Consider the following 24,879-nt stretch of genomic DNA (forward strand, 5'->3'; position numbering starts at 1 on the left):
AGCACCCAGTGGCTGTCACTTGGGCTGGAGGCCCTGCCACCGTGTGTCCCGACGGCTGACCAGAAGCTGCAGGTGGGACTGGCCAGGCTGGGCCGGAGGACACCCAGGTGGGGGAATATTTGGAATCCTTTCTCCTGTCTCCGTGACAGACGAGGGGCAGAGATGTTTGGGGTAGGTCCCTGCCCTCAGGTCCTAACGGGGCACATGATGTGAGGCAGGCTGGCAGGCTGGCACAGGGGTGAGCGCACTGGCCTCTGGCTCTCTGCCCCTTCCTACCTGCTGTGTGAGTGCGGGCAACGCACCTAACCTCTCCGTGCCTCCGTTTCTTCAGCCGTTCATCAGGAGACAAACGGTCCTGACCTCGAAGTGTGCTTCGAGCATTCCAAGCAGAGAGGCCCCAGCGCTGGACACTCGGTGAGGGTATAGGGAAGGGAGAAGGTGCCCAGGGAATCCCACGACCCGCAGCTGACCGGCTGGGGGGACCTGGCCTGGGATGGCTGGACCCCCAGTCCTACCTGCCCACACCCGAGGATGGGGTGCAGCAGCGGAACGGCCCCCCGGGGATGGGGCCTGATCCCCGCATACTCCCCAGGAGGCAGTCGGGGGACGGGGGAGCCTGGGGACTCCAGAAGGCTCTCTACAAAACACATTTATTGCTACTTTCCCCTTGACCACATGCCTCCCTTTCCCAGGAAGCCAGCCCCTGAGACCCTGGGCCAGCCGGGGGCCGTGCCTGCAAGCACTGGGCTCAGGACGGGGGCCCGGGGACCAGGTGGCCCCGGCGGACGCTGAGCTCGGTGGCGAAGGTCCGCGCCTTCTGGTAGAAGAAGAGGGACATCTCGCGGTCGAGCAGGGAGTGGTGGTAGATGGAGGCCAGGCGCGCGCAGAGCTTCATCTGGGCCCGCTTGTTGCCCAGGTCCATGGCCGCCGCCAGCGCCAGCTGGTAGTATCCGGCCGCATCCAGCGGGTCCTGGAGGCAGATGGCGAGTCAACTGAGGGGACAGCACCGCACCAGGGAAGGGGACCTCGGGGGAGCTTCTCCCTGGGCTAGGCCCCCAGGTCAGGGCAGCTCCAGGGCTGGGCCTGCAACAGCGCTCCAGGCGGGCAGGACACTTGCTCGCCCCAGACGGGCCAGCTTTGGCGCCTCTGGACGGGCCCTGCGTGTTTCTCCCAGGAAGGAGCCCCCTGTTCCTCCCAGGGCTGCCTGAGACCGACCGGGCATCTACGGGGGCCTGGACTGCTGTCCCCGTGGCCCTGGGACCCCTGGTCCCTGCTCCCCGCCTTGACCCTGGAGCCGGGGCCTCAGACCTTGTAGTACCTGGTCCCCTCCTCCGGGAAGCCTCTTTCCTGCTCACCCCCAAGGCCTCTGGAAGATAATCCGTGGCTTCCCTTTGGGCTGAGCTGAGGTCTGGGAGGCTGGGGTCTGAGAGGTCCCTGCAGGGCCATGTGGCCCAGGGTGGCCTGGCTTGACCCCTGCAGCCCAGATCCACGCTAATGCCAACATGCCCGGCCTTTTGCACCAGGCGCGGTGCAAAGCGGCTCACAGGCGTCACCTCTCAGAATATCCCGCCACCCTAAGGGGGCGTGCCCCCCCCCCCCCCGCAGGACATGGGCTCCCAGTTCAGATGCATCTTTGCCCTGGACTCACCATCCCCAGGCTGGGGTGTCCCACGTCCCCTCACCCCGGCCAACTCTGCCTCCCACACCAGTCTCCACGTCTCCCCCGGAGGTCCCCCGCAGGCCAGCACGAAGCCCAAACCTGCCCGGCCCCTCCTGCTCACAGGGGCTCCCCAGGACAGAGGACAAAGTCGCCAGCCTTGGTTCGTCACTGCCCCTCGCACAGAGCAAGGACCCAGAACAACGGAAGCAGGCGTGTGTAGCGGTCACTGTCCCCTGGCCAGGCGGGGGGACCCTGTGTGTGTGTGTGTGTGTGTGCACACGCTGGGGGGAGAGGGCAGGGAGCCAAACACAGCTGACTCTGGGCAACAGCACCCACCAGGTGCAACTGGCCTGAAGCACAGGGAAGCTTGGCAGCTTGTGGGAGCCTGGCCTGAAGCACAGGGAAGCTTGGCAGCTTGTGGGAGCCTGGGAAGCACCTCACTCAGCCTGGAGTGGGAGCAGAGGGCTTCCTGGAGGAGGCGGCATCCCAACTAAATGGAAGGAACTGGCCAGAGTGGGTGGCGGAGGGGGCGGCGTGCGTATTCCTGTGCATGTGTGCACGTGTGTGTAGAAGCTAGTGGGTGGCAGGTCCAGGATTCACACCCACGTCTTTCCTCGTCCAAGTCTTGCCCATTCTGCTATGACGCAACACGCACGGGCTAAAGAGAGTCGGTCGGTGAAGACGCCCCAGCAGCCCCCACCGCCAGGGCAGAGCCCCCAGGCCCCCCTTTCTGCACAGGGCCGCAGGGTCCCCATCACTGAAGCCCCAGCCCACTGCCCCTCATTCTGCCCTAATCAGCTGCCCATGCCTAGCCTAGTCCCCTCCCTGCCCTGTGGGAGCACCAGCTCCTGCTGCAGCAAAGCACTTGAAGAGCGAACCACACAAATCCTGAGCAGCCCGGGGCCTGGGCCTCGGGGGGAGGGGAGGGGCTCAGCTGCAGTGGACACAGCAGTGGCTGTAGGGTGACTTGTGGCCAGCAGGTGGCGCCAGTGCACAGTCAGGCCTGCCTAGTCAGGGGGCTGGGGGTTACCCATGGGCAGTAGGGGGTCTTCCAGGGCCGCTCCAGCTCCTAGCTGCCGCTGGTTGGGGAGGGGGATGGGGAGAACTCAGCCCCAGGGTGGGGCACCCTCACTTCTCAACCCACACAGATCAGGGATGCCGTGCAGAGGCAGGGCTAGACCCAGCGTAGGGGTGATGTCTGCCTGTATGGGGAGGGGGGAAGGGACAATAAGGAGACATCCCCAGGCCCTTGTCTCATCCACCGCAGGATTCACAGACGAATGGAAAAGTGGCCCCAGCTCCCACCACTGCAGCTCCGACAGGGCAGGGGCTCAGCCAGGGTGCTGGGTGTTCCTGCTGTAAATCCTGGGGCAAGTCACGCCCCACCCCAGCCCCGGTTTCCCTCTCTGTGCAGTGAGATGATAAAGAGGACACGCCCTCTCCCCCAATCCAGGTGATGTGAGGATTCCAGGAAGGAGGAAAGGAAGAGCTCAGCACAGACTGGCAGCCTTCCTGGAGGAGGGGTCAGGGCGTGGGCTGTGCCTTGCACCCTGAAAATGAAAGTGTTAGTTGCAACCCCGTGGGCTGTGAGTCCGCCAGGCGGCTCTGTCCGTGAGGATCCTCCAGGCAAGAATACCGGAGTGGGTTGCCATGCCCTCCTCCAGGGGATCTTCCCGACCCAGGGATCGAACCCGAACCTCTCATTGTCTCCTGCATTGGCAGGCAGGTTCTTTACCGCTAGCACCACCTGGGAAGCCCACCTTGCAACATGGGTCTCTCCCCCTGGTGGCTCAGCTGGTAAAGAAGCCGCCTGCAAAGCGGGAGACCTGGGTTTGATCCCTGGGTTGGGAAGATCCCCTGGTGAAGCGAAAGGCACCCACTCCAGTATTCTGGCCTGGAGTAGTTCATGGGGTCGCAAAGAATTAGAAAGGACTGAGTTATTCCACTTTCTCACTTTCACTTTCCCCCACCCTAGGAATGTCTTTATCCACCTACTGCTTTTTTTGTGGCTAACTCCTGGTGGACAGTCAAGACACAGCTTTGCAGTCACCCCATCCAGAAGCCCCCTGCCACCCAACTACACTCATTTTGCCCTTTATCCAGTGGCAGCTTCCCCACTGACCCTGAGCTCTTGAGGGCAAGGCCTGACCCGCCTGGAAGCAAGGACGGTGTCCACTGGCCTCGCCAGCAGCTCACAGCGGGGCCCAGAGCTCTGGGGAGACCCCCAGGACTCAAGGAAAAGGACCGCGATGCCTCCCTCGCACCAAGAGCCGGGCGACGGCCCCCACGCCCCGCACCCGGCCCTGCCCGCACCCTCTCAACCTTGAGGTCGTAGAAGATGATGTTGCCAAGTGCCAGGTACACCTTCACGTAGTACAGGGTCTCCTCGTCGAACTCCAGCGGCGAGGTGCAGAGCGACAGCGCCTTGAGGTAGAAGTGCTCAGCCAGCTCGCCGTGGCCCAGCCGGTGGTGCAGGGCGGCCAGCCGGTGGCAGGCCACCCGCTGGTTCAGCCGGTCCCCTGGGGATGCCGAGGGGACGGATGCCGTCTCACAGCCCCAGCCAGTCCCCTCCTGCCCCCAGACCGACGTCCCATTCGTGCTAAGTTGCTTCAGTCGGGTCTGACTCTGCGGCCCTAGGGACTGCAGCCCACCAGGCTCCTCTGTCCACAGGATCCTCCGGGCAAGGAGACTGGAGTGGGCTGCCACACCCATCTTTAAGGGGCACCTCGTGATGCCCGCTCTCCTGGCACCTCGGGGATGTGGCAAAGTCGTGGAGCAGGACACCCCCCAGCCTAGGCCTGCACAGAGTCCCCTGGACAGGGAGCTTTGCTTACTGTTCTGACCGGGAGAACGCAGAAGCCCTGCAGTTTGTGCCCTGGCAGACACGACCTTTGGCCTCCCTGCTGTATCCTCAGCCGCCCTCCACCCCGTCCTTGGTGGGAGGTCACCAGATGAGGCTGCCTGAAAAATCCTCCCCCTTCCAGGGTGAGCTCTGCAGGTGAAGGCCCCCCAGGGGCCCACCTACTGTGTGCTCGGCCCTGTCGGGCTCCTTGCCTCGGGGAAGACAGACAGCCTAGAAGAGCCGGGCATGGAGGGACAGGCCCCCGGAGAGGAGGACAGGTTTTGGCTAACAGAGAGCAGTGGGGCCTGGGGGCTAGTGAGGAGGAGAGGACGGGAGGCACAGTGGGCAGAAAGGCAGCGGGCAGCCCTGCCTGGCGGGTCCCTGAATGTCCGCGGTGCAGGGCACCCTGGCCGGCCCCCTGGCCAGCAAGGTGGGGGCAGGGCGGGGGGCACAGAGCTGATGATGCTCAGGTGGGGTGGGACAGGTTCTCAGCAGCCTGGCCCGGGGCGGGGAGAGGAGCCTGCAGGCCCGGGGAACTCAGGCCCTGCCCAGACCTGAGGGGTGGAGGGCCCTCAGGGCGGGGTGCGGGGCTCACCCAGGGTGAGGCTGAGCGCCAGGGCCGTGTGGGCGAACTCCAGGCCCTCCTGGGGCGTCTCCGTCTCAGCCAGCAGCGCGGACAGCTTGTTGCACAGCCGCAGCTCGGCCTCCCGGCTCCCCGTGGACACCGCCAGGGGCAGTGCCCGGTCCTGAGGGGACAGGGGCAGGTCAGGCCTCCTCCTCCCGCAACAGGAAGCCAGGCCCGTACCCTCGTGAGGGCCCCCAGGTCTGCCCCCGTGAGCCCCCGGAGCCTCGCACGCTAGGTTGCTTCAAGCGAGTCTGACTCTTTTGTGACTCCCTGGACTGTAGCCCGCCAGGGTCCTCTGTCCATGGGATTCTCCAGGCGAGAATACTGGAGTGGGCTGCCATGCCCTCCTCCAGGGGATCGTCCTGGCCCAGGGATGGAGCCCGAGTCTCCTACATCTCCTGCACTGGCACGGGGAGGCGGGTGCGGGGCCCCTGACGCCAGCCGGGAAACCCTGCCCTCCACCCCACACCATCAGCTCGCAGCAGTGCACCAGACCCGGGGCCCTGGGGCGTGAGCAAGGGGTGTGAGCCTTGCCCGTCAGGCTACACTGCACGCCCTTAGACCAGCCTTGCTCCTCCTGGGTGCAGGGGGCCTGGCCAGAGGGTCCAACACACCCTGGGCACCAAAGAGGCTGCTTTGATCTGTACCCTGGGGCCCAGCCTCATGCGAGCTGGTCAGACAGAGGCAGAGACGCCGCCCTCCCCGGGAGGCACATGCAGACGTGAGCCCGGGTCCCGGCGGCCCTGCATCTGCTGCGCTGTGTGCCCTTGGGCCTGCCCCTGCGCCTCTCTGAGCTGCTTTCCGCCTCTGTAGAATGCGGGCAGGCCCTGCCTCACAGGGTTGTGTGGCTCTGTCCCGCCCAGGCGGGGGCTGGGGGTTGGGACGATCCCGCCCAAACCACCCGGAAGCTAAGCCTGTGTACGAGGTGGGGAGGTCCTGCCCCCCAGGAGGGTCACCCCTGAAGCCCACTCGCCTGGACCCACGGGGCGCGGCGGTGCTCACCCGGTAGAACGACACCGCTTTCTCGCGATCCCGGGTCCCGTTGAAGAAGATGTCTCCGGCCTCCTCGAAGAGCTGCAGCCCCAGGCCGGGGTCCCCCGTGTACAGGGCGGCGTTCTGCGCCGCCTGGATGTACAGGTCCACCAGCTCGCTCTGCCGCAGCACGTAGTAGATCTTCCCCGCCTGCAGCCAGGCGTGCGCCTCCTTGTCCTTCTTCAGCAGGTCGATGAAAACCCCCAGGCTGCGCTTGGTGTACTCCAGGGCGGACCTGTAGGCTCTGGGGTTAGACAGAGGTGGGTGCTCAGAGCCGGCCTCCTGGGCCGGCCGCCCCCCTGCGTGGAGGGGACTGGGCTCTCCCCGGGGGCCCATCTGGCCACCCTGGACCTGGGGCATCAGGGGGCCAAAGCCTGCGTGTCCAGGCTGACGGGAGACCAGGGCAACACACGGCCCTCGTCCAGCAAAGGTGAGGAGGCCTTCGGGAGGGAAGCAGGTGGCCGTGGGGCCTTAAGGAGTTAGCGGTTCGTCTCTGCCCCACCTCCACACACCCAGGCCCACGTCACCTCCAGACACAGCAGGGATCGTGGCCCCTGGGCAGAAATGTAGAGCCCAGCCAGGCCAGGGGTTCTGACACAGACGGAGCATCAGAACCACCCAGGGGGCTGGTCAGACACAGATGGCAGGGCCTGGCTCTCAGAGCTGCTGGCTCAGGAGGTCCGGGCTGAGGCCTGCCACGCGTGTGCGCTCAGTCGCGTCCCCCTTTTTGTAAACCTGTGGACTGTAGCCCGCCAGGCTCCTCTGTCCACGGAATTCTCCAGGCAAGAATATTGGAGTGGGTTGCCATGCCCTTCTCCAGGGGATCTTCCCGACCCAGGGATCAAACCTGCGTCTCTTGCATCTCCTGCATTGAGAAGCAGGTTCTTTACCGCTGAGCCCCCTGGGAAGCCTAGGAATGCACATCTTCAACCAGCACCCAGGTGAGGTGGACCTGCTGACCCTGGGACCCCACTTGGAGGAGCCTTGATCAAGGTAGTGGGCCCATTGGTCCTGCTGTGAAACTGAGGCCCCAGGCTAAGAGGCGTCCCTCCTGAGTCCCAGGGAATCCAGCCCCTTCTCTGCTCTCAAGGAGCCCCCACGCTGGATGGGGTGTTATGGGACTCCGCCAGCCTGCGAGCTGTGTGGTCCAGCCATCTGTTCCCCACCCCCGGTTAGGACGCTCTGGGTGGGCTTCACAGGTGACTCCGAAACCCTGCTCCAGAGAAGCAAGCGGGACAGTCACTGTCTCCTGTGGACTAGGACCCTCCAGGCACACACGGTCCCTGCCCTCACACATGCGGGGACAAACGACCAGACTACGTGGCCTAGCGCTGGGCCAGCAGGAGAACACTCAGGGCAGGCTGGGGCCAGCTTCCAGAAGCTACCACGGCAGGGAGGATGACTCAGAAACACATGCTTCACCCCCGCCCTTGGGGACAAGACAGAGCTTGCTGGCTCGGCGCCCACCTGCCACAAGGATGGGGGCTGTCCTGGGACGGCGTCCGCACCCTCCCGCCTGGGGCCGGCCCTCACCGCTCGGTGCCCAGGGACAGGTAGAGCTGGCTAATGGTCTCCAGGAGCTGCCCCTCCAGCACCTTGTCGTTCACCCTGCGGGCCAGCGAGAGCTGGAACTCGTGGTAGACGACGCACCGGGCCTCGTTGGGCACGACTGCACTGTAGAAGTGGCAGAGCCGCTGGACGGCAAGCAGCTGGCCTGGCGGGAGACGGAGGGAGAGGCCCCGTCAGGCTCTGCAGCGGCCTTTGAGGGGCCGCGGCCCCTGCGGTGTGCCCGCCTCTGTGAGCTGGGGTCGCTCCACGTGGGGACAGGCTGGGTGTCCGGCTCGAGGTCACACAGCCGGCCAGCAACCGTGACGGGGCCAGGCAGGGCACGTCACAGATGCTCGAGGGACAGTGCTGGTCACTGAAGAACTCCCAGGCTGGGTGGTCCCGACTGGGCTCCCCTGATGGACCGGGACATGTTTCTGCTTCACAAAGCTCCTCCTAGACAGACAGGGGCTGCATGCGAGCATGCTCAGCTGCTCAGTCGTGTCCGACTCTTTGCAGCCCTGACAAGGCAGACAGGTAAGCTGAGTCCAAAGCTGGAGCAAAAGACATGCGGTGGAGACGGGATTCAAATCCGGCTCCTGCATTCCACAGCCGATGCTCCTTCGTGAAGCCGGGCTCCAAGCCTTACTCGCCTGTTCTAAAGCCAGAGGAATGGAAACAACTGGGAACTTACACTATTGAAAATGAGCCGGCGGTGAACAAGCCAAGAGAAGACCTGAATGACATCACGAACCAACAGACCTAACAGAGCGCAGAGCATGCCCCCAACGACAGCAGAACATGACATCCTCCACGGCCATGGGACATTCTCCAGGACAGACTAGAGGCTGCCTCTCAGAACCATCTTCAGTAAGCATAAAAGGGTCAAAAGTATACGAGGCATATCTTCCAGGAGCAATGAATGAAGTCAGAAATCAGTAACACAAAGGAGTGTGGAATATTGACATATCTGTAGAAATGAATAGCACATTCCTAAATCACTGGGCTTCCCTTGTAGCTCAGTCAGTAAAGAATGTGCCTGCAACGCAGAGACCCGGGCTTGATTCCTGGGTTGGAAGGGTCCCCTGGAGAAGGAAATGGCAACCCACTCCAGTATTCTTGCCTGGAGAATCCCATGGACAGAGGAGCCTGGCAGGCTACAGTCCGTGGGGTTGGTCGCAAGAGTCAGACACGACTTAGCAGCTAAATCATCACCACCAAATCACCAGTGGGTCAAAGAGGGAAACTGGGGACTTCCTTGGTGGTCCAGTGCTTAAGACTCTGCACTCCCAATGCAGGGGACCTGGGTTCAATCCTTGGTCAGGGATCTAAAGCCTGCAGGCTCCAACTAAGATTTTGTATGCTGCAACCAAGACCGGCTCAGTCAAATAGCTAAGTATTTTAGAAGATAAACAACCAAAAAAGAATAAAAATTTCAAATCAAAAACCTAAAGTTCACCCTTAAGAAACTAGAAAAAGTTAACTCGATCCAAGGCAAGCAAACGAAAGGAAAAATCAAAGTTCAAGAGGAGACGATAAAATAATAAAGTAGAGAATAGAAAAATAGAGAAGAACAGTGAAACCAAATCACAGTTCTTTGAAAAGGTCAACAAAAGTGACAAAATTTTAGCCAGACTGACCAAGAAAAGAAAGGAGGTAGCCGAAGATGACTAAAATCAGGAGGGATAGATGGGACATCACCATGGATCTCACGGAAAAAAAAGGGGAAGCTGTGACCGACCGTACGCCAACAAATGAGCCAACCTCGATGAAATGGACAAACTCGAGAAAGACACAAACCAGTGAAACCAACTGAAAATGGAACCAGCGCAAGGACTGGGTGACCCCGGGGTTAGCACTGCCCTCAGTTCCCTCCCTGTTCCATATGGCGGAGGGGCAGACCCCCTGACCCCTGGAGGACCTCCTGGGCCCCCCAGCTTTGCACTCCCAAGTCTGAATCCCCCAGTGCCTGGGTTGGGGGCGTGGGGGGTCACAGAAGGTTTCTGAGGCCAGCGGGGGAGCCATGTGCCCTTGGTGACCATGGCCCGCACCCGCCCAAGGCTGCAGGGCAGGTCAGGGGACCCAACTCCTGGCTCCTCCTGGAGGTCCAGGGGATCCCCCTTCCAGCCTCACTGAACAGAAACTACATCCCTCAGTAGCACCCCAGTGCTCTCAGGAAAATGCCAAACCACAGCCTGAGGTCTGGGGCCCCTGCCTAGCTTCCCACCTGAGGCTCTCACCTTCATCACCTGAGCCACTCACTCCAAACTCGGCACCACCCTGCAGGGCCCAGTCACTCACCCCAGGGCCTTTGCACAGGCTGCTGTGCCTCCTGCCAGGCCCCCTCCCGTACTTGGCTAAATTCTTCTCTTCCCTCGGGTCCCAGACTAAACAGCCGGCCCCCTACCAGCTGGGGCCTGGAGCCGCCCCACCATCAAGCTGAGCGCCTGCGTCTGGGGCTCTCGTGACCCGAGCATCTGTGTCCTGTGGCTTGGCCGCCGGCCCCCGGTGAGGACCACGTGGGCATGTTTGCTGGTGGAGCCCCGCCCACCGCCTGCCACTTGCAGCAGCTTGCCCGCATGCTCTGGGCCTGGGGAGGTGCCTGGTGTGCCCGGCTGTTGGGAGATGCTAAGGACACGGTGCCAGCAGAGCACCCGGTATGCGAGGCCCACGTGGCCGCTTTGGCTTGGCTGCCCCCCTGCCTGGCCTGGGCTGCGTCCGGGGTCACCCACTGCCTGTCTGCCCGAGACTGCCAGGATTCCCGGCCTCGGGACTTTCAGTGCAGAAAGCAGGATGGTCCCAGGCAACCCAGGATGAGCTGGTTGCCATGGTGACATCTGGCCCAGCACAGGGCATTTCAAAGCACCCGCTGGTTCCCAACACTCGGCATTCTCGGTGGAGAAGCGACCGCTTGCCTCCGATTTGCACCCCCCAGGACGCTCTGAACAGAAGTGCAAAGAGCCCTTGCTTCCCAGGCAGCCTGCCTGCCCGACACTCACTCTCCCAATGGTCCATCTCCACAGCAACCAGACACTCTGAACAGAAATGCAAAGAGCCCTTGCTCCCCAGGCAGCCCCCTGCCTGACACTCACTGTCCCAGTGGTCCATCTCCACAGCAACCAGGAAGGCCCACTCGTAGTAGCACTTGGCCTGCCGGGCGAGCGCCCTGCGGGTGCACAGGTCCCCCAGCCGCAGCAGCACCCGGGTGAAGTCCAGGCCGCCCTCCCTGCTGGGCAGCTGCGAGAAGAGCTTCACGGCCTCCAGGAGGTAGTGCTGGGCCAGCCCGCCGGCGCCGGCCTGCAGACACAGGGCCCCGAAGTTGGCCAGGACCACCGCCTCGTTCTGCGGGTGGCTCAGGCGCCGGGCCACCCTCAGGGCGCGGTAGTAGCCCTCGGCTGCCCGCCGGGTCCTGCCGGTTCTTTTCAGTGCAATGGCCATCATGTTGGCAATCAGGCCCTCTTGGTCTGGGGTGGCCACCGTGGCCTCCAGGAGGGACTCCAGGATGCCCAGGGCTGCCGGGCTCTGCCTGTGAAGGATGTGCAGCCAGGCCAGGGCCACAAGGCGGTCCACAACGGTGCGGCTGCCCAGCTGGGCGTCTGTCTCCACGGCCTGAGCCATGAAGGCAATGGCCCTGCCCTGCCACCCGTGCTGGCTGTACAGCTGGGCCAGGCTGGCGTAGACGGGGCCACGTAGGGCCTCCCCGGACCCAGGGGCCAGGGTGGCCAGCGCCCGCCGGAGGTAGTGAGCGAGCTGGGCAGGCAGGACGGGGAGCCGCGGGCTGTTCTGCAGGACCAGGGCCGCGCTCTGGAGTGCACTGCCCAGCGAGCCCTGTGCCCGCAGCGAGGCCACCCTGATGCAGCTCAGCGCCAGGTGCGGCAGGCACCTTTGGCTGTAGATGCCCGCCAGCAGCAGGTAGCAGTCCATGGGCCAGGAGGTGCCCAGGGTCCCCGCCGCCTCGGGGAGCAGCAGCAGCAGCCTCTCCAGGAAGGGCATGGCCTCCTCCGGCTGCTTGAGGCGGGCGTGGTGCTTGGCCAGCAAGAAGCAGGCCCGGGCCTCGGCCTGCGGGCTGCGGCTGCTGATGGCCCTCCTCAGGGCCAGGGTCAGGAGGCTGGAATCAGCCTCGGAGCTGCCGACGTGGCCGGGCGTCCCCAGGAGCAGGGCCAAGGCCTTGGGCACCACCTGTGCGCACTTCTCCTTGTTCTTCTGCCGCAGGTGGACCGAGGCCAGGCTGGTGTACACAGCCGCCACCAGGACCAGGTCCCCGAAGCGGCCCCCGAGCACCCCCAGCGCTTCCTCGAAGTACACGCGGGCCTGGGACAGCTTCAGCTGCCGCACACACAGCCGTCCCAGCAGGAAGCAGAGCCTGGCCAGGGCCATGGGCAGCCCGGCTTTTTTGGCCACCCCACGGGCCTCGGCCAGCCGCCTGACCAGCTGCTCCTCGTCGGTGAAGCCGCCGAACACGCCGCTCAGCGTGGGTGGGTAGAGGTCGTACAGGCCCTGGAAACAGGCCTGGAACCCGGGTGAGTCCAGGAACAGCAGCTGCGAGCCCAGGGCCTCTGGGTCGGCCCAGTCATCTCCTGCGTCCAGGCAGAAGGAGGGCTCCTCGGTGTCTGGCTGGCTTGCACCACTGGATGCCCTGTGGATACCGGGGGACCCTGGTTCCTCGGGGCAGCCCTGGCAGGACTTGCATTGTTCTAGAACATTCTTCACAGTCTGCAGGATCTCCTGTGGCTCTGGGTTCAGGCAAGGCGGGGACATTTCTGCAAATGACCAAAATGCCCGGATGGGTGAGAGTGGGATCTGAATCCAGGCAGGGCGGGGGCGTCCCTCTCCTGGCTGCAGCATCCCTGTTGCCTCCCCCATAAGGCTTCCCTGGGCATCTGAGGTTGCCGTGGGCTGCTGGGCACACTGCAGGGCTCTAGGGGTGACTTTCCGGGAGGACATGGAGGAGGTTAGCCAAGCTTCTACCAACTAACAGGCCTCACCGTAGTCCTCTCCTCTCGGCCATGTGCCGGAACCCAAGACATCAAGCTGTAGCCAACCAGAGCTACTGACCAGCGTGAGCTCCAAAGCGCCCTCAGAACTGACAGTGGAGTCTGCGTCCACCTGCATGGCCCTAGCACGGGGGCCCCTCTGATGGGAACCCTGGGGTCCCGCTCGTCTGGGCTGGTTTGGGAATCAGGTTACTAAAGGGTTAAAACAAGTGCTGAAGAGTCTGGGGACAGGAGCTGCCCACGCCTGCCCTGCCTGCCGAGGGCCTGTTGGCCTTGGATGGACTCAGCACCTGGAGGCATGTCCAGCCTTGAGGAGCAAACAAGCTATGTTTCCTGTTGGGAAAACACGGGCTTTGAAGGGGAATTTGGAAGGAAAGAAGCAGGAGGTAAAGACTCTTCTGTTTCAAGTTCAGTTGTAAAAGGTGTGCTCAAAGCTATTAGTCGGTAAAGGCTAGGAATTAAAAAAAAAAAACAATTACATATGGTTGAGCAGCAAATGTACAGCTCGACCGTGTACTTGATTGGCTAAGAAACACCTGCGTCCAGTGGAGGGGCGTGGTCTCCCCCAGGCGTCTTCCTGCATTATCCCTGTTACCCTGGCCCTGACAGCTGACGTCCTCCCGAAGGCAGCCTGTAGAAATCTGGGGAGCGGGGAGGGCCCCGGGATAGCCCTGGGACCCAGGGGCTGCTTCCAGCCCCCCTCCAATGGGCCCTTCCGTGTTTGTGCGTGGATGGATCCCATTCCCAGGAAATCTCAAAGGGTCCTCGGCTCGTGTGTCCCCAGGCTGTCCCTGAAGCAGACCGTCTGCTGTGGCGGAGCTGCCGGTGTGGGAAAGAGCACGTCCTCCAGAGACTTTTCCAACGTAAGACTCCACGGTAGCGCCCTCTCCACCCCCTGCACTCCTCTAAGCAGCTCACGGGGAAAGTCAGCTGCTCTGGGTTAAATGAAAGAAACCCAGGGACTCCTGGTGGTCCAGTGGCTAAGTCTTGGCATTCCAAATACAGGGGGCCTGGGTTTGCTCCCTGGTCAGGGAACGAGTTCCCACAAGCCGCAACTAAGGGTTTGCAAGCTGCACCTAAAACCTGGTGCAGCCAGAAAAAGAGAGAAAGAAAGAAACCCAGAGTCAGGCCTAAGCTCATCCCTTATGGCTCAGAATCCGCCTGCAGTGCGGGAGGCCTGGGTTCTATCCCTGGGTTCAGAAGATCCCCTGGAGAAGGGAAAGGTTCCCCACTCCAGTAATCTGGCCTGGAGAATCCCATGGACTGTATAGTCCATGGGATCACAAAGAGCCGGACATGACTGAGCGACTTTTTCACTTTCGGGCAATGGCGGGGATGTGCTTCTTTGCTGAGGACAGTGCAGGAGGCCAGGCTATGGGCCGGGCAGTGGAGAGGTCACCCCACCTACACTGGGGGCGGTGCAGGGCGGTGGGCACAGTGCGGGGGGGAGCCTCACCTCCGCTTCACCCAACCTCCCCGCAAGGCCAGACTGCATGTCACCAGCCCTTCCCCATAGAGGAGTGAGGTCGGTGACCCGCGCCACCCCGAGGCCCAGCCCCACGCCCCAAGGGCTCCCAGGCCATGTGGGAAGGACGTACCTTGTTCCTCCTGCTGCTGCTGCATCTCAGCTTCTTCTGATGTGTCTGAAAAGTCAGAGAGAAGGCCGGCATGACCCTGGGACCAGCTCCCTCTGGGTTGGGGCCAAGTCGGGGGGCCACTCTAGGATGGTAACACCCCTGACACAAGCGCTGAGTGGGGACACGGTCCGGCCCGGGGCGGGGGGCGTCAGCCAAGAAGCCGTGTCTTCCAGGATGCACCCCCTGCCCCTGCAGGGCTCCACCCCTGCTAAGAGGCGGCCTCCTCCTGCTGCCCACTCTCTGGGAGTAGGGGGCGCGCTCCCCCGATGCCGCAGGCTCGCCCCGGGGCTGGGCGGCACAGCTGGACTTGCACCCCCTCACCCTACCACCAGTGCGCCCCTGCGCCTCAGTTCCCACCTCCTGGAAATGGGCTGAGTCTGACTGCCCGCTGGGCTGCCACGGAGACCGAGTGAGAGAAAGCGCTGCGTAAAGACAGGGGGTGTGAACCGCTGTCCACTGTGCAGCGTCCGGCGGAGAGGACCCCACCGCAGCAAACGAGGCTCCCCACGCAGCTCCCTAAGCAGGGAAGAAACCGTGGGCCAGGCTGGCTGAGGGCTGATCCGCTGAGGCCTCAGTTCTCATTTGACTTGTATGCGGAGTGCGTCATGCGAAACGCTGGGCTGGGGGTCTCAGAAGCTGGAATCAAGATAGCCGGAAATATCAGCAACCTCAGATATGCAGATAGTACCACTCTAATGGCAGAAAGTGAAGAGGAACTAAAGAGCCTCTTGATGAGGGTGAAAGAGGAGAGTGAAAAAGCTGGCTTAGAATTCAACATTCAAAAAACGAAGATCATAGCCTCCCGTCCAAATACTTCGTGGCAAATAGAACGGGAAAAAGCGGAAACAGTGACAGACTTTATTTTCTTGGGCTCCAAAATCACTGCAGATGGTGACTGCAGCCATGAAACTAAAAGACGCTCGCTCCTTGAAAGAAAAGAAATGGCAACCTAGACAGCATATTAAAAAGCAGAGACATTAGTTTGCCGACAAAGATCGATCTAGGCAAAGCGATGATTTTCCCGGTAGTCATGTACGGATGTGAGAGCTGGACCGAAAAGAAGGCTGAGCGCCAAAGAATTAATGCTTTTAAATTGTGGTGCTGGAGAAAACTCTTGAGAGTCCTTTGGACAGCAAGGAGATCAAACTAATCAATCCTAAAGGAAATCAACCCTGACTATTCATTGGAAGGACTGATGATGAAGCTGAAACTCCAATACTTTGGCCACTTGATGTGAAGAGCCGACTCATTGGAAAAGACACTGATGCTGGAAAGATTGAGGGCAGGAGAAGGGGACGACAGAGGATGAGATGGTTGGATGGCATCACCAACTCAATGGACATGGGTTTGTGCAAACTCAGGGTGATAGTGAAGGACAGGGAAGCCTGGCGTGCTGCAGTCCACGGGGTGGCAAAGAGTCAGACACGACTTAGCGACTGGACAACAACAACAAAGGAAGAGAAATCCATTAGTTTAAACCTAACATTGGTGAGAAAACTCTTATAACATGTATCAGCAGGCAAGCAGGAAAGATATGCGTGAACATATGCTTATGTGTGTGTGTACAGACATGTGTATATGTGCACAAGTGTGGGTGTGTAGGTATATGTGTGAGTGCACGTGTATTCACATGAGCGTGTACATATGGACACATACATGTGTGTAGGTGTGTGTGTGTTTGGGTGTGTCTGTGTGTACTCATATGAGTATGCATGCGTATGTGTACACATATCTGTGGGGATGTGTCCACACGTGTGCGTTTATTTCTCTCCTGCAGGAGGAACAGATGAGCTGAAACGCTGCATCCCCAGGGCCCGGGGAGTGGCGGGTAGGCCTGCCTCGCACTGTCCCCTCTGCCCGTGGCCTCCAGCTGCGGCTGCCGACACACCCCCTCTCTCTACTCTTCGTACCACAGTCCCAGGCCCTCCTGCTCCCTCGGCCCCAGCGGAGCAGGCGGTCTTGGGCTGGTGCCTAGAGTCAGTGGAGAAGCAGCTCAACTGAGACCCGTCCCCGGGGCAGCTGGGAGGCTCAGGCCCCACTTTCCTGCATCTCCCAGCCCCTATCCTGCTCCTTCTCTCTGTCTCTCCTGTCACCCCCCCACCTGCCCTGAAGGCAGTGCCAGCATCTGTCTGGCCACCTGTACGTGCCCAGGGGCTGGCATTCAATACTGTGAATGATGGAGGAGGCGGAAGGTTCCTTAAGGGCAGCAGGGTGGGGTTGTCGCCGCAAACAGTGGACGAAGCCGGAGCTGTGCCGCCCTCTGCAGAGTGGACAGTCCAGCCTCGCAGAGCAGTGTGGACGGAACAGGGCTGACGGGTGTCAGCCGGGGGCAAGCTCTGCACCCTTCATGGCCTTTTGGGGAATCTGCCCTAAGAAAATTGTTCTAAATCATAGGAAGTAGGGCGCTTCCCTGTGGCTCAGACGGTAAAGAATCTGCCTGCAGTGCGAAAGACCCAAGTTCCATCCCCGGGTCAGGAAGATCCCCTGGAGGGGGAATGGCCACCCACTCCGGTGTTCTCGCCTGGAGAATCCCATGGACAGAGGAGCTGGCGGGCTGCAGTCCATGGGATCACAGAGTCAGACATGACTGAGTGACCAAACACACAAGGAGCAGCCTGTTGCAGGTCCTGAGACGTCCCCGGGGCCATCCTGAGGGGCGGGAGGGGCACCCCTGTGTTCCCCCCACCTACCCAGGCTGTACATGGTGCAGACATTTGTGCTGGACATCCTTCTCAGCAGCTGCCTGGCCTCCTCCTCAGAAAAGTGTCCTTCATGGCTAAAGAAAGACCTTTCTTCTTCACTGAGAAAAATCACGTTTTCCAAGCTGGAAAAAATAAAGTGAGTGTTAGATCGCACATTTCCAAGTACACATTTCACATGGAGACCCCTTTCCCTCCCTCACTTGGCAGACAATCCCTGCCCAGTGATGAAGATATGAAGCTACAAACAAAACAGATCCCGCCCTCGAGGATGCCTCATCGGGCCAGAGGCAGACACCCAGGAGCAGGCAGGGCTGTGATAGATGCAGCTGATCAGTTTCTGGAAGGGGTGCTCCTGAGCAGCCTTCAAAACCCCACCGTAAATGCCCCTTCCCCTGTGAGGCAGGCCATGGCAGCTGCGGGCAGACTCAACCCCTCCACCCTGCAATCTCTCACAACTCCTTACACAGCACGGGTACAGAGCACACGTGTACTCAGGGAAGTCAGGCAGAGGGAAAAAGGAAGGACCAAGGGAGGGAGGGAGTGGGGGAGGCAACTTCTGCTTATAGAACTAAATTAACAGCAAAATATGAAACTTCCAAATGTACTTCGAAACTTAAGAAGGAGCTATTATGAGAAGTTAAAGAAACCCTTAGGGTAGATTACGACACGTTGGACATAATAAGCCTGTATTCCTCAAAAAAAGTCAGTTCCTAAAGGACAAAGAGACCGAGGAAATGTCTCAGATCAAGGAGATGAGACTCAAGAGACAGACAAGTGATAATACGGGGTCTGGAATTCTCTTTGGCTAAAGAAGGGATCACTGGGAAAATTGTAGGATCTAAGATCTGCAGAAAACAATTCTATCAGTGTCAGCTTCCTGATGTGGACAGTTGTGCTGCGGTCATGCAAGCGATGTCCTGGTTTCAGGAAACACACTGCATTATTTAGGGGTAAAGGAACATCGTGTTTGCAACTGATTCCCAAAGAATTTAGAAAAAAAAAATGAAGTAAAAAACAAACAGGAGAAAGTAGGCGCCATAACATGTTAACATTTGGGCAAACGGGGTGAAGGACACAGAGGAATTCACACTCTTTTCACAACTTTTCCTTAAGCCTGAAGTTACGACAAAATAAAAGAAATAAAGAGTAGCCACCAGAATGTTCATTAAACCAAAGGTAGAAGACCCAGATCTGGCACAGGAAAGGCGTTTAGAAAGTAATTGTTGAGTAAATGAGAGGTTGTTGGGGCTTCTCTGGTTGTAAACAGGACCAGGGGCACTGGGCCTCGTCAACCTTCTGGGTTAAGGGAGGGCAACAGACCAGCTCAGACCCACAGCCGTTGCAGCGCAGACCCTTGGAAGCTCAGGACACGTTCAAGTCACACGGGGCCCAGCCGTCTGTTGAGACGTTGCGGTCTCCTCAGAGATGGTGGCAACCATCTGGACCGAGGGCACCCAAGCGGTGTTTCACAGAACACGGGCTGATACGGTTTGTCCGGAGGTCAGAGAAGTGTGAAAAACACGCTTCAACAGGAGAAGGAAGAGTTTCATGCTCTGGGTGCCTTGCTTGTGCTGGGAGTTCCACCAGCCAGGGCACGTGGAAAGCCCATGGGTGCTGGAGAAGTTTGAGATGAAGCCTTGGGGGCAGCATGCTTTGGGGAACGAAGGTCTGGTTTCTACCGTCAGCATCGGAGCCCAGCCCAGCCTCAACCTGCTTCTGATGAGTGGGCGGAAGAGGCTCTGGAGCAGACAGACCCTTGAGTTAGGGAACAGAGCAACTGGTAGGACATGTGATGGCAGAGTGGCAACCGAGACTTGGTCTTGGAGGCACAGGTTTGTCTGAGGTGCCAGACAAGAATGGAACAGGATATCAGGGCTGATGGGGGGCTAGGGACAAACATCTCACGATGGACCAGGGCAGCTGCTGGCCCAATAACAAGTCTTTTCTACACACTGACTCCTGGGTACTGACGTCTTAACAAAAGGCCAAGAACATACCTATGCTGCTGACCACTCTCTAAAGGTCGCCTCCCTCCTCCCCTGTGCTGCCCAGGGCCAGGTGGTGGGGACCTGGAGGTGACTGGACAGGCCTGGCTCAGAATTCCCCAGATGGGGTGGGGAGGCTCGCACGAGGAAGGAAGCACAGCCAGGAAGGGTGCCGCCCCCGCCCACCCCACAGGGATGGCAGACAAGACTAGGGGCCAGCGGGAGGTCAGAGCAGTGGCCTCTGAAATGCGGGTCAGCAAGGCCTGGATCTCAGGGGGCTTTGAAGTTCAGATCCAGAGCTTCAAAGGCCTTTATGAAGGGGAGTGGAGGGTGTACTGGGTTGAATAGTGTCCCCCTCTCCCAAATCCATGTCCACGTGGACCCTCAGAAGGTAACCTTATTTGGAAATAAGACCTTTTTAGACAGGATCCAGTCAAGGATGCTGGTGTGAAGAGATGATCCTGGGTTATCCTTGCGAGAAACAGGAGACAGGACTCAAGCATGAAAAGACAGAGGCGGGGTGAGGGGGGTGATGTGGCCACAGGCCCGGGGCCGCCAGGAGCCGCAGGAGCTGGGGGAGGCGGGGTGGGTCCCCCCGGGCCCCGAGGGGCAGGAACGCTGCCAGCACCGTGATTTTCACATCAGGCCTCCAGTCCGTTGTTTCAAGCCCTCAACTTTGTGCCACTGGCCCCACAGCCCCGGGACACCCGTGCACGTGGACACCTGTGTGTCTCAGGGGCAGCCCCAGCCACCCTTGGGGGAAGGGCAGGAGAGGGTCCAGACAGGAAGCAGAAGTCAGGCCCCGGGGACAGCGGGGTGGCCCTGGGCCGGGCCCAGCCCCGGGGACAGAGATGAGGGTGATGAGGAGGAGGAAGGGGCAGGCCCTCAGCCACTCACTCAGACGCCTGGCCCTGCACATTGATGAGGCTCGTCCGCACAAACCCGACCTGGCCGGAGGCCGCGTGCCGGCCCAGGCACCAGGGCAGGCCGGGCACATGAGCGCCCAGGATCTCGATGTGGTCACCGCTTCGGAAGGTCATCTCTTCGGGCCCTGAGCCCTGGCAGTCCGCTACGGCCAAGGCCGGGCCCATGGCTGCAGGAAGGAGGCCACACATGGTCAGTGCGGGGAGGCAGGACCGGGAGGGGTCTGGGTAGGCCAACAGGTGGCCCTCGAGCACACCGTTGGTGTCCCTGGCCAGGGAGCTTGCAACTCTGCTGAGGACTGACCGAGCGCCCAGCCAGGGTCGTGAGACTGCAGGGCTGGGTGTCCATGCGGTCCTGGGAGGTGGTGCCGTATCCCTACCCTGAGCACGAGAAACTGAGGCCTGGAGACGTTGATCAACTTGGCCCAGGGCCCACTCGGGGCAAACCCAGGGAAAATGTTCACTTAACAGGCCCACAGGCCATGCAGACACCAGTCAGTCTGGGTCAGATCAAACGCACTGGGCCTGATGGTGGCTCAGATGGTAAAGAATCCACCTGCAATACGGGAGACCCGGGTTCGATCCTGTGTTGGGAAGACCCCCTGGAGGAGGGCACGGCTACCCACTCCAGTATTCTTGCCTGGAGAAACCATGGACAGAGGAGATTGGCGGACTACAGTTCATGGGGTCACAAAGAGTCAGACACAATTGAATGACTAACACACAAAGGGGCCAGGCTGTTTTTTCGGAAGAAGACCCCCGCCCGCCCCACCCCCATGGTCTGAGGGTCTTCCGAGGGGTCTGACGCGGCACTGGCAAGAAAGCAGAGGCCTCAGAGATGCTGGTGGAACAGGGCGTTACTCGGTAGAGGCAGAGCAACCGGGGACCCAGGCCTGGCCTCCCTGGGTGCTGTGTGAGTCTGGGCCAGCCAGTGGACCTCTCTGAGCCTCCTTATCATCTCAGGAACTGGAGAGGATCCAAGCTACCTTTTCTGGCTTGGGGAGGACTCAGGGGAGCCAGAAGCTTCTGGAATGCAGGCGCCCGCCCGCCTCAGCCCACTCTTCCCCAGGGGAGGAGGACCAGCAGAAGCACTTACCCATCAGCTGGATGTCCAGAGCCACGGGTCCACCCAGAGGGTCATTGACAGAGTCCTTGGGCACCCTGAGAGCCCACCTGGAGCGGGATGAGAGGGGGTTTCAGATCCGGGGCAGGTTAGAACCGTGTGCAGACCACACAGGTCACAGCCACAGGGGCCTGAGCAAAGCCCACCACTTACTCCTACTGCATGGACACCGCCCCCGGCACACACACACACACACACACACACACACCACCTCACACACACACACACACACACACACACACCACCTCACACACACACACACACACCCCACCTCACACACACATACACACACACACACTCACCAAACACACACCACACACACACACACACCACACACACACACCCACACACATACCTACACACCGACACACCACACACATACACACTCACCAAACACACATACACCCACCCACACACAGACCACACACACAGACACAGATACACACACACAGAGCCACCACACACATACACTCACCAAACACACACACATATATACCCACACACATACACACATACCACACACACTCATCAAATACACACACATACCTGTACACAGACACGCCACACACACACACACTCACCAAATACACATACACAGACACCACACACACACACCCACACACATACACCCACCCACACACAGAGACACACAAACACACAGTGTGTGGCCTACAGGCCCAGGTTGCCACAAGCCCTCTGCCCAGGTGCCTCCTGCCCTCCCACAGGCTGGCATCCTTGCAGACCTCCCTCCATCATCTATGGACTATCTCATTGAAAACAAGGAGATCTAGTTTCTCTCTTCACTTCAGCTGCCAGGAAGCTCAAGCCAAGTCTACGCCCTCTTCAGCACATGAACAGGAGCCTGCATGCTACCTGTCCCCGCCTTCCCCAGGCTTTCCCTGCTTTGGTTCTTATCTGCATAGATCCCTGAGTGCTCCCTTACTATGGGCACAGGCTGTGTGGCTCCCTCAAAAGCTTTCCGGAATGAGCCAGAACATGAAGCCAGAACCCCAGACTGCACACCCCCGGCCGTCTCATTCCAGGGCAGTCCTGCTGGGGAGGTGTCCCTGTGCTGTTGTGCAGGTGACTGCCTGAGGCCACACGCTGAAAACGGCGGAAGGCATGGAGGCCGTGCCTGCCTGGGGCTCACACTGGTCCCCACCCACCCGCCTTGGCCGACGATCAGTCCCGGCCTGGGGCAGTTTCCACCAAGCCTGCCGGCAGCGGGACCCACAGGAGGCAGAGAAACAAAGGTCGATACCTACTGATGGAACGGAATCAAGGGCTCCGGAGCGGCCGCCGCTGCCCCCTCCGTCTCTGAGGACGTGCCGGGACTCCGGGCTGGAGAGTCCACTGCTGCAGCCGCGTCTGCCTGAGGGCCCCTCGGAGGCCGCCTGAAGGGCTGGGGGCCGTTCCTCACTCTCACGTGGTGGTCGGGACACAGGACGAAGAAAGGCCCTTCAAAGCGGCAGAGGGCGATCATGCAGGCGGCTGGACACCGGGGGCAGCACCTGCTGGGCCCCCCCAGCCCCAGTTTCTGCACCACACAATGACTCTAGAGGCCCAGGGACCAGGGCTGGGAGGCTGGACCCGGGCTGGTGTCCCGCATCCGCCTGGACTTGGCCAGGAGGAGCCCGGCTCAGCCTCAGCTTCTCTGGGACTCGACTGGGCTGTGAGGGGGCCAGGCACGTGATCCCGAGGACCCCTGCAGCTTGGATTGCCCCTCCGTCACCCCCCAGCAAGTCTGGCTGCAGCCGGCCTCCTTCCGTCCTCTCTGCAGCCGGGAAGCACTGACTGCTAATGCCCTGCTCGCGGCAGCCTTGGATCTCGACTGTGAGATCCCCGGAGTACTCAGAGCAACAGCCAGGCCAGGAACTCAGGGGTCGCTGGCAAAAGCCCCTTTTCTGTTATTTCTTTGGGGGCTTTCCGTGCCCAGCGTCCCCTCAGTGTCTGCTCCTCCAGGGCCCTCCTGCTGCCGGGGCCCCGGGCCCTCCCGGACCAGTGGGGAGCCGCCGATGTCTCGTCGCTCACCTTCCTGGACGAGGAGGCTCTCGTACGCCAGCCTCAAGGCGTCCGCATCCACCTGGACCCGGACGGCCGTCTCCTGGTCCTCGTCGGGCTCGAGCAGCCAGAAGGCCTGGTCCATGAGCAGGTTCTCCAGGCAGTGATGAGTGAAGCCTAGGGGAGCAGACAGCCCTGGTCACCCGCGGGCTCTGGGTGTGTGCAGAGAGGCCCTCACAGACCAGTGCTGGCCAAGCCCTGCACCAACCAGGGCCTGGGGACCAGCCCACTCTGCTCTTGGGGACTCACGGTACTGTCCACTACCCGAGTCGGGCCAGGGGGCTGACCCTCCAGGCTGTGAGAGGACCAGCTGTGACCGTGGACAACTTCTCTGGACTCGTTACGTCCTCTAGGACCGTCAGTCTCCTCCTTTGTGACTTGGGACAAGAGTGTTCAAGGAGACCAGGGCATGGGGGGTTGGGCACAGCCCTGCTCTGGGGGCACAAGGCACCGTCACTCTGAGTCTCACTTCTCAGCCCTCAGAGGGGATGGAGCAGCAAGGTTCCCAAGGAGAGGCGCCTAGCCAGTCAAAGCCTTGCTTTGAACACAAATTTTGGAAAGAAGGCATACGGGCTGAGGCTGGTGTGGCTTTCCTCTCTGTGCTCAACTAGGGAGAGCTCGGCTGCCCTGGAAGCCACGCTCAGCCCTGCCCATCGAGTCGATCCTCACCAAGGACAGGTGACCCGTGCGGAGCTGTTGTGAACGCGCCCAGTCTTAAGCCCCAACTGGGAACATAAAGGGCTTAGTGCATGCCGGAGGTCCCCAGAACCCTCTCTGGGAGGGTCACTGCTTTACCAAGAGCGTGGTAGGTGGAAAACTTCCAGATTTCTTCAAACGTCTTAAACGTCACCACCAGCCGGTCCTGGTCACTGTGGATGGACAGCAGCCTGGCCGACAGCTCCTTCCAGAAAAGACACAGACGTGAGACCAGTCCCGGAGGCTTTGGGGGGTCTGCCCATCAGCAGGAATGTTTCACGTGAGTGACCTTGGCAGGGATGGCGGGGCGGGGGTCTGCCCATCAGCAGACAGGTTTCACGGGAGTGACCTTGGCAGGGATGGGGTGGGGCGGGGAAGCACAGCTAGTTCCTTTACAGCCAAGCTGCTCCTCTCCTGCTCTCAGACCAGCTGTGGCTCCCCAGTGCCATGCCGAGCCTTCCCAGAGCTGGCGGCCTCCATGCCCCCTCCGTGACTCAAGGCCCTGCCTCACGCCCTGCACACCAACGACACCAGGGTCTCCTCCGCTCAGCCCTGCACAGCCCCAGCCTCGCCTCCCGTCCCCTCCCACAGCAGCAACTCCGACTCCAATCCTAAACCCAGCGTCCCCTCTCCTGACAACTGTCCCATGAACCCTCCTGGTGGTGCCGGGACCTTCAAAGTAGCACCAGCCGGGACTTTCCCAGGTGGTCCAGTGGTTAAGAATCAGGGAGTGTGGGTTCGATTCCTGGTTGGGGAACCAAGATTCCACATGCCACAGGGTAACGAAGCCTGCCAGCTGTGGGTACAAAAACACAGCTAGAGAAGCCTGCATACCCCAGTGAAGACCCCAAACAGCCGCAGAAAGGCAAGCAGCACTAGCTGACACTGCCCAGGGGAGAGGGGGCGCTATTCTCGTCTCCACTGGGATTCAGAAATGAGGCCCCACCCTTAACCAGCCACCGACCCCTGGCATCCCAGGGGCATCACCCCTACCCCCCGCTGTCGAACACCGTGCTGGGGGCACCCTGCTTGCAGTCTGCTGACCCTCACGGCA

General features: G+C 60.7%; 1 protein-coding gene across 5 annotated transcripts in view; it reads right to left on the minus strand.

Moving 5' to 3' along the window:
• Positions 1-634: 634 nt before the first annotated feature.
• The window catches only part of SH3TC1 (SH3 domain and tetratricopeptide repeats 1), a 61,749-nt gene continuing 37,504 nt past the window's right edge, over positions 635-24,879 (minus strand). For 2 of the 5 annotated variants that reach the window (XM_025290543.3, XM_044945583.2), the window contains exons 4-16: positions 23,925-24,030; positions 23,100-23,246; positions 22,334-22,526; positions 21,042-21,118; positions 19,920-20,115; positions 17,026-17,159; positions 14,297-14,341; positions 10,797-12,464; positions 7,693-7,873; positions 6,130-6,403; positions 5,098-5,248; positions 3,974-4,179; positions 635-970 (exon numbers count right to left, since the gene is read on the minus strand). In XM_025290543.3, coding sequence (XP_025146328.3) covers positions 749-970; positions 3,974-4,179; positions 5,098-5,248; positions 6,130-6,403; positions 7,693-7,873; positions 10,797-12,464; positions 14,297-14,341; positions 17,026-17,159; positions 19,920-20,115; positions 21,042-21,118; positions 22,334-22,526; positions 23,100-23,246; positions 23,925-24,030 — 3,600 coding nt within the window. In that variant the 3' untranslated portion in view covers positions 635-748. Of the gene's footprint in view, positions 971-3,973; positions 4,180-4,371; positions 5,249-6,129; positions 6,404-7,692; positions 7,874-10,796; positions 12,465-14,296; positions 14,342-17,025; positions 17,160-19,919; positions 20,116-21,041; positions 21,119-22,333; positions 22,527-23,099; positions 23,247-23,924; positions 24,031-24,879 lie in introns of those variants that run through there. The other 3 variants (XM_006042996.4, XR_006552129.2, XM_044945584.2) reach the window with 3 other exon arrangements.

This window comes from Bubalus bubalis, chromosome 7 (assembly GCF_019923935.1).
Source record: "Bubalus bubalis isolate 160015118507 breed Murrah chromosome 7, NDDB_SH_1, whole genome shotgun sequence".
Classification (NCBI taxonomy): domain Eukaryota; kingdom Metazoa; phylum Chordata; class Mammalia; order Artiodactyla; family Bovidae; genus Bubalus; species Bubalus bubalis.